Source organism: Hyperoodon ampullatus (assembly GCF_949752795.1).
Source record: "Hyperoodon ampullatus genome assembly, chromosome: 6".
In the NCBI taxonomy this organism is placed as follows: domain Eukaryota; kingdom Metazoa; phylum Chordata; class Mammalia; order Artiodactyla; family Ziphiidae; genus Hyperoodon; species Hyperoodon ampullatus.
This window is the reverse complement of record NC_136919.1, coordinates 24,127,178-24,135,302: the sequence shown is the minus strand read 5'-3', so window position 1 is coordinate 24,135,302 and position 8,125 is coordinate 24,127,178. Positions and strand designations below refer to the sequence as shown.

General features: G+C 51.6%; 1 protein-coding gene across 1 annotated transcript; it reads right to left on the bottom strand.

The window, feature by feature from the left end:
* Positions 1-2,290: 2,290 nt before the first annotated feature.
* On the bottom strand, positions 2,291-3,840 carry ALDH1B1 (aldehyde dehydrogenase 1 family member B1; the record flags this gene model as incomplete). The annotated part of the gene is given in 2 exon segments (XM_079706569.1): positions 2,291-2,985; positions 2,988-3,840. Coding segments are annotated over 2 exon segments (1,548 nt in total).
* Between the last annotated feature and the right edge of the window lie 4,285 nt (positions 3,841-8,125).

The following is an 8,125-nucleotide window of genomic DNA, read 5'->3' as shown; positions in this document are numbered from 1 at the left end:
GGGGGCTACTCTTCATTGCGGTGCGCAGGCTCCTCATTGCAGTGGCTTCTCTTGTTGTGGAGCACAGGCTATAGGCACATGGACTTCAGTAGTTGCGGCACGTGGGCTCAGTAGTTGTGGCTCGTGGGCTCAGTAGTTGTAGCACGCGGGCCCTAGAGCACAGGCTCAGTAGTTGCGGCACGAGGGCTCCGTAGTTGTGGCTCGTGGGCTCTAGAGCACAGGCTCAGTAGTTGTGGCGCACGGGCTTTGTTGCTCCATGGCATGTGGGATCTTCCCAGACCAGGGCTTGAACCCATGTCCCTTGCATTGGCAGACGGATTCTTAACCACCGCACCACCAGGGAAGTCCGGTTTATAAGTATTGAGAAGCAAATGAGGAATGAATTTGTTAAAACATTGAGATGTTGCATGTTAATCATTAGAGGCCCCACTGACCCATCCACCCACTCACTCATTTCCCTACTTCACGAGAAACTTTCACCATGGTGGAAAGTGCCAATAGCCTCCAAGAAAAATAGGTAACATGTGCACTTTGGGGGGCAGTCAGGGTCACCCCAGCCTTAGACAAATGGTGTAGAAAGGAGATCCTAGGAAGGAGAGATGAAGGGACCAAACAGCCCCTGAGTCCTCAGGAAGCAGTTTCAGGCCAACTCCAAGGTAAGATACTGAACAAAATCGTTTCAATGCCTAGGTGAGATAATGGGGTGTTAAAGAGATGACGGGGTGGGGGGGTGCCTTCACAAGGCTGAGTGGACCTAAAAGTATGGTGAGTCATGAGCAGCATGGTCTAGAAAGATGGAAGACAGGAGAGAGAGGATCAGCATTCTGTTTCTGAATCGGGGTCTGGCTGACTTGGTCTCACTCCCATCAGCTGGGGAATGGAGTTGTGAGACTAACAACAAACAAACTGAACTCTCAGGTTTGAAATTCCCCAAACCCTAGTGTGTCAGGATGGCTCTGATGCTGAGCTTGGCTTGAGGGCTGGTATGTATTGGTGAGGGTTGGAGGGACAATGCCAGCAGAAGCCTTGAAATGAGAGCTGAAATAAACTGGCTCTAGGCAGGACCCAGCACTTTTCTCTGGGGGTCTTAAAGTTGCACTTTGTCACTCAGGTGAGAGAAAACAAAATCAAAACTAGAAATATTATGGAGGGGACTTCTGACTATCGGGGTCCCTTCCATCCCCAAGACTCTGTAAAATGTTCAGCAGCAAAAGAATATTGATACAAAACTGATTTGCAAACAGAATGTGTGAGTTTATTTTAATTTTTAACTGAAATTAATTCACATATCATAAAATTCACCCTTTTGAAGTATGTAATTCAGTGCGTTTTGGTATATTCACAAAGTTGTGCAACCATCAACACTAATTCCAGAACATTTCAAAACATCCCCAAAAGAAATCCTATAGCCATTAGCAGCTATTCCCCATTCCCTCCTCCCCCAGCCCCTGGCAACCACTAGTATACATTCTGTCTCTATGGACTTGCTTATTCTGGACATTTCATATAAATGGAATCATACAATATGTGGCCTTGTACGTCTGGTTTCTTTCACTTAGCATAATGGTTTCAAGGTTCACCCACGTTGTAGCATGTGTCAGTACTTCTCTCCTTTTTAAGGCCGAACAGTATAAGAAATATTCCATAGAAACATTTTGCTTATCCACTCATTAGTTGATGGACATTAGGGCTGTTTGAGCTTATTTTAAGTGAATGGTTATATAAATGCATTTTCTGTTTACCCCTTCCCTCAAATTAAGGACAATCAGTAGCAAAATGAAGCAATGCAAGCAAGCAAACCAGTCAGCAACTGGTACTTAGAAAAAGAAAAACAGCCTTGATTTTTCGGGTACATCACTGAAGAATGGGGCCAAGATTATGGGGTCTAGCTTAAAACTCCTAATGCCTTCCAATCCCATGTCTGAGATGAGCCTACCCACTAAGACATCAGTTAATCCACCAGGAAGTCCTTGGATGAGTAAGAAGAACTGAGAGCCATGGTCTGGATCAGTGTTTCTTAATCTGTCTTTCAGAAACTCCTAAGGTTTCATGGAAGTAACACAGGGCCAGCAAGGGGGCTGGAGTGCAGGTGGACAGGGCTCTGAGCCCAGCCCCCATCCCTGCTTTAACTAGAGCAGCTCTCATTTTAATTGCTTTATTTGTTGAGGTTCCCTCTAAGTGTTCATCTGGAACAAATAAAGGGGGTCCATGGCTAAAAAACTGTTTGGCAACCACTGGTAGGTGGTTGTGGCACCCTTGGACTAGAGTTGGCGCTCCCTGGCAGCCGTTCTTACGAGTTCTTCTGAGGAACCTTGATGGTGACTGTCTTCACCTCTGTGTAGGCCTTAAGCCCATCCTCCCCCAGCTCCCTCCCATTGCCAGATTCCTTAAAGCCTCCAAATGGAGTGTGGCAGGTGACAATGTTGTAGGTGTTTACCCACACCGTCCCAGCTTGGAGTGCCTGTGTGAAGTACATGGCTTTGTCCAGGTCCTGGGTGAACACAGCAGCAGCCAAGCCATACCTGGTGTTGTTGGCCCTCTCAAGCACCTCCTCCATCTTCCTGAACTTGAAGAGAGGCTGCACAGGCCCGAAGATCTCCTCCTTGGCAATCCTCATGTCATCCTGCACACCACCAAAGACCGTGGGCTTGATGAAGAAGCCTCGCTCTCCAAAACGCTCCCCACCGCAAAGAAGTTTTGCCCCCTCCTTCTGGCCAAGCTGGATGTAGCCCAGGATTCGTTCAAACTGTTCCTTGTCCACCTGGGGCCCCTGCTGGGTGTCCAGCTCAAAGGGGTTCCCAACTTTCCTCTGCTTAGCTTTTTCCACAGTTCTCTCGAGAAACTCATCATAGATGGATTCTTCAACGAAGGTCCGGGAACCGGCGCAGCAGCACTGACCCATGTTGAAGAACAGGGCTTCATGGCACTGTTCCACGGCATGGTCCATGTCGGCATCAGCCAACACAATGCTCGGGCTCTTCCCACTTCCAGGGTGACTCTCTTGAGGTTGGAATCGCCGGCCGCCTTCTGGATCAGGTGGCCCACCTCGGTGGAGCCAGTGAAGGCAACTTTGTCGATATCCATGTGATGGGCAATGGCCGCTCCTGCTGTTGGGCCATAGCCTGTGATGATGTTTACCACCCCAGGGGGAAAGCCCGCCTCTTTGACGAGGGAGGCGAAGTACAGGGCAGAAAGGGGGGTCTGCTCTGCCACCTTCATGACCACAGTGTTGCCTGTGGCAAGTGCCGGGGCCAGCTTCCAGCCCTGCATGACCAAGGGGAAGTTCCACGGGATTATCTGGCCACAGACACCAACAGGCTCGTGCCGGGTGAAGCAGAAATGCTCGCCATCCATGGGGATGGTCTTGCCATGCCACTTGTCAGCCCAGCCAGCAAAGTACCGGTATACCTTGATGACCTCATCCAGGTCCAAGACATAAGACTCCTGGGAAGGCTTCCCATTGTCTAGGGTCTCCAGTGAGGCCAAGTAGACACGATCCCGCTCCACTAGGTCAGCCAGGCGGTTCAGCAGCCGGCCCCGCTCTGAGGCATCCATCCGGCGCCATGGAGACCCCAACTGGAAGGCCTCCCGGGCTGCTTTCACAGCCCGATCCACGTCAGCCCGGTCCCCTTCAGCCACGTGGCTGATGACCTTCCCTGTGGCAGGGTTGACTGTCGGGAAGGTCTTCTTGCTGACCGCATCTTGCCACTCATTGTTGATGAACAGCTGGTTGTAGCGGATGTTTGGGTTCAGGATGGGGCTGGGGAGGGCTGCTGCTGAGGAGTACGGGGTGGCCAGATGGCGCAGGCAAAAGAGCCAGGGCACCAGGAAGCGCAGCATGCTGAGTACTCTGGAGAGGGACAGGAGCCAGGGTGAACACGGAGAGGGAAGCAGGGGTCCCCCAAAGGCCCATCAGCTCAGATGTTCCAAGATTCTAGCATAAAGGGGTGTCACCTCTGAAAACATGGATCATGAGGGCTACAGAGCCCTGAAGAACTCTCTGGTTCAATTCTGTCATGTCCGATCTAGCCTCTTGCTCACTCCTTCACCTCTTCTGGGTCTTCGCTCAAATGTCACCTTCTTAGTAAGGCCTTCCCTGAGCACCCTTTATAAAACTGCAACTTTCCTCAGCCCCAGGACTCTCTCTCCCCCATACTGTGCTCTATGTTCCCCCATCTGACATACCAAATAGTATATGTACATGCTTATATGTTTATTGTCTGCCTCTCCCCAACAAAATGGGCTCCACGAAGGCAGGGACATTTTTTCCCTGTTTCATTCATTGCTATGTCCCTGATACCTAGAATTACGCTGGCTACAGAGTAGCTGCTCAGTGGGTAGTTATTAAATGACAGACAGAGGAAACATCAAAATATCCACAAAGGCTGTTTACTAAGGCTGTTTAACTGACCTACAGGTAGAGTAAAAACCCAAGGGACTCAGAGCCAGAGTTGTTGAATGCTGAATGGGGTCGTGCGTATGAAAAGCCTGGCACGCCCACCCAGGTCATTGGAGCTGGTGGCACCCTCAGAAACCAGCCCAGCCCAGCCCAGTCCCCCAGGGACCAGGACCGGCTTCAGCTTTCCCAGGAGTGCAGTGAGTCCGGCAGCTGGAAAGAAGGCTCTGTTTACTCTTGCTTACAGCTCTGAAAACAGTGTAGACTTTATTAAAACAACTATGACATTTAAACAGTCTATCTAATTTATTCAATGTAATTTAAATGGTATATAAATTTCCTAGATTCATTAAAGCAGTTACTCTCCAGCTAGAACATCAATCCCTCCATACCTGCTCTCTTTTTTTTGTTTTTTGGGGGTTTTTTTGTTTGTTTTTTTGCGGTACGCGGGCCTCTCACTGTTGTGGCCTCTCCCGTTGCGGAGCACAGGCCCCGGACGCGCAGGCTCAGCGGCCATGGCTCACGGGCCCAGCCGCTCCGCGGCATGTGGGATCTTCCCGGACCAGGGCACGAACCCGTGTCCCCTGCATCGGCAGGCAGACTCTCAACCACTGCGCCACCAGGGAAGCCCCTTGCTGTCTCTCTTGAGCCTTACCCCACCAGCCCCCAAAAGGAATTGCACCTACCCTACCCCAGCACACACACCCTCTGCCACTGGGGAGGGAGAGGAGCAGAGAACTCATCCAGGAAAACAAGACCCCAGCCAGGTCCCTGGCCCTACGCAAATCAGTCCTGCCCAGGAAGCCATCCCTTGGGAAGAAGCTGAGCCAGCAGAACTGTCAGGGGTGCACACAGGTCCACTCTGCTCAGGACTCTGCCCCATGCTGGGACAGAAGCAGACTTGGGTCCAACAGGCCTGGGTCTGAGGAAGGAGGGGTCCCAGGGGAGGTCAGGATAAGGGGGATGCGGGGTCACTAATCCATGGGGGTGGTGGTACAAGGGTTCAACAGGCAGGAGGGGTGGTCACAGACCAAGGCTGGCAAGCCTGCTTTCATGCCCAGCCAAGGCTGTTTCTACTCTAGGGGCCTACGAGGGGTGTGCATTGGGCCTCCACCTGCATATGGGAAGAGGACTGCTCAAAGCACACCATGCTTTGCAGTTCCTAGGCCACCTTCTCAGTAGTTAACTCACCGAGGCTTCCAGCAGCCCTGATGACCCTCATTGTGGAAGAAAGCTGGGGATCAGAGAGGTTCTGGGACTCACTGAGGACACACAGCAATTAAGAATAGGAGCCTCAGGCTGGATTCCCACAGCCCTAGCTTTGTGCTTCTTCCGTACTACGGACAATTTCTTACAGTTCCCACTATTAGCGCCCAATGTGCCAAGGACCGGACCTTCTGGGTCATCGAGGACCGGGTGGCTCCCACCTCACCCTTTCTGCGGGGAGGAAGTGCGTGTCCTGGCCTCTCGGCTACCAGTCAGGAGCCCAGTAGGCCCGGTGGGCGGGAGCGATGAGGCCGAGCTAACCGGGAAGCTTTCGAGGGTGTGAGTCCACGGGGCGATAAGGCGCCACCCCGGGACCCGGGTGCGGAAGGAGGGGTGGGAAGCGTGAAGAGATTCCTACAGTGCACGCCTCCGGGGCAGAAAGGCCGGCCCCCGTGTGGGGAAGCCGAGACCCAGAGAGGAAGCCTCCACTGCAGGAAGGGAAGCTGCGGCCTGCCCGGGGGGCCGAGTGGGAAGGGCGCCAGTTACCTGCAGCAGGCTGGCGCTCGCACTCGGTTGCAGCTTCGGATTCTCACAGGTCTAGCCTGGCCTCTGGCTGGGGGGTCGCCGCAGGCCCCGCCTCCGCACAGTGGCGGGGCTCAGTCACCAATGAGGCTCCGCCTGCGCCTGGGGCGCCGCCGACTTCCCGCCCCGCGGCTAAGGCAGCTCCTCCCTCCGGGCGCAGGCGTGTTGGGGCTGCTGGGACTGGGAGCGGGGAGCGCCCCACCTTTCCCACGTCCCAGCGCCCCCTACCCCGGGGGGTATCCCGCAACACGCCAGCGCTCTCCTCTCGCATCGCCGCTCAGAGCTGGAGTCCTAAGGCCCGAATGGGTAGGAGTTCTCAGGTCACACAGCAATCAGAGACTGGACCCCAATTGTATTTTTCCTTTCTCTCTCGCAACACGATGCGCCTTGTTAGGTTACCATCATTTGAATTTTGCCTTAACCCCTTCTGGGTCTCCCCTCTCTCTCAGTTTTTTCCTTGTTTCACTAATTTGACTGTCTTCCACTCTCTCTGCTCTTTTTCCCAGTTGATTTTATATTTGTGTTTTTAAAAGCTGCATTTTTTTTAAAGGACATAAAGAGTATATGTGCAATATAGAAAGCTTGGGAAACACAGAAAAGGATACAAGAAGAAAACATTACTTTCAATCCTTTCACCCCAAAGTTGCCATTCATATTGCTGGTATTTTTTCCTCTGCATTTTTCAAAAATTCTTTTAATAAAAATGAAATCATATGGTGACCTCTATTTTGCTACCTTTTTTTTTTTTAACAGCAATTTATTATGAACCTTTTCTCATGTCACTAATTAAAAGACAACGTCATCCTCTCCGGGGTGGTGTAGAATTCCATGGTAGGGTGGATTGTTGATGGACATTTAGATTGTCTCCATCTTGTTGTGGCCATAAAGGAAGCTAAATCCAGAACCTGCATCTCTCAGTCACTTCACTTACACTGCACCCTCCTTCTGGTTGGAGACGTTGGGAAGCTACAAGCTGTTTCCCAGCCTTGTTTGCAGCTAGAGTTCTGGGTGTGAACTCAGTGGTGCCGATTAGCAGTATCTCTGTCACATGTGGAAGGTGGAGGGTATTGTCCTGCCCCCTTGGGTCATCACTAGCATGATGGCAGAAACATGAGGATTTTCTGCATCCTTCTCCAGCTTCCTGGGTGTGGGGTGGCCACTGCGACTGCAGCTCCTTGACTCCAGCTACCTGTTCCCTTGCTCTTTGAATCATGGCTGCAGGGGTGTGTCTTGAGCTAAATAGCTCCAGAGGTGGCCTCAGATAGTAACAACGCTGGTGGGCCATCTCATTCTGGGCATCAGTCCTGAAGGTCGAGTCCTCCCTGATTCTCCCTCCCTCTGGCCCTTCCAGCAATTCTGTCAGCACCCAATGTCTGTATTAACTCTCTACCTCTCCACATATTTAGAGTATTCACATTTTCCTGTTTGAACCTGACTAATTCACATGATTCTTTCCTTAAGCTACATCTCTATGCAATCTTTTGTTACCATGTCATCCTTAGGATGTTCACAGTCCTTGAGGCAAAATTTAGTTCTTCACTAAAAGCACTACATCTTGTGTCTTGCCACATCTATGTTCATGTTTTCCCAGCAACCATGTGGCCCTTTGCAAAACCCCTTCTGCCTCCCACACAGCACATGGCCAGCCTACCAACCCTTGGGCACTTGGCATGGCACTCCTTGGTAGATTAACTTAAGGATTATTTGGTCAACTATTAACAGGCCTCATTGATAGAGGCAGTGAGTCTATGACAAAGCAAATATCAGTCAGTCTTCATGTGGTCAGACCACTTGGAAAGCTGTGGCAGGTGTGAGAGGCCAGCAGCAAACAAGAAGTGACCCCTTGGGAGAGGCTGCGTCCTGTGAGGAGCAGCTGAAGGAACTTGGCATATCCACCCCTTAGAGCTCAAGGGACAGGATTTCACCCTCCAAATCTCCAAA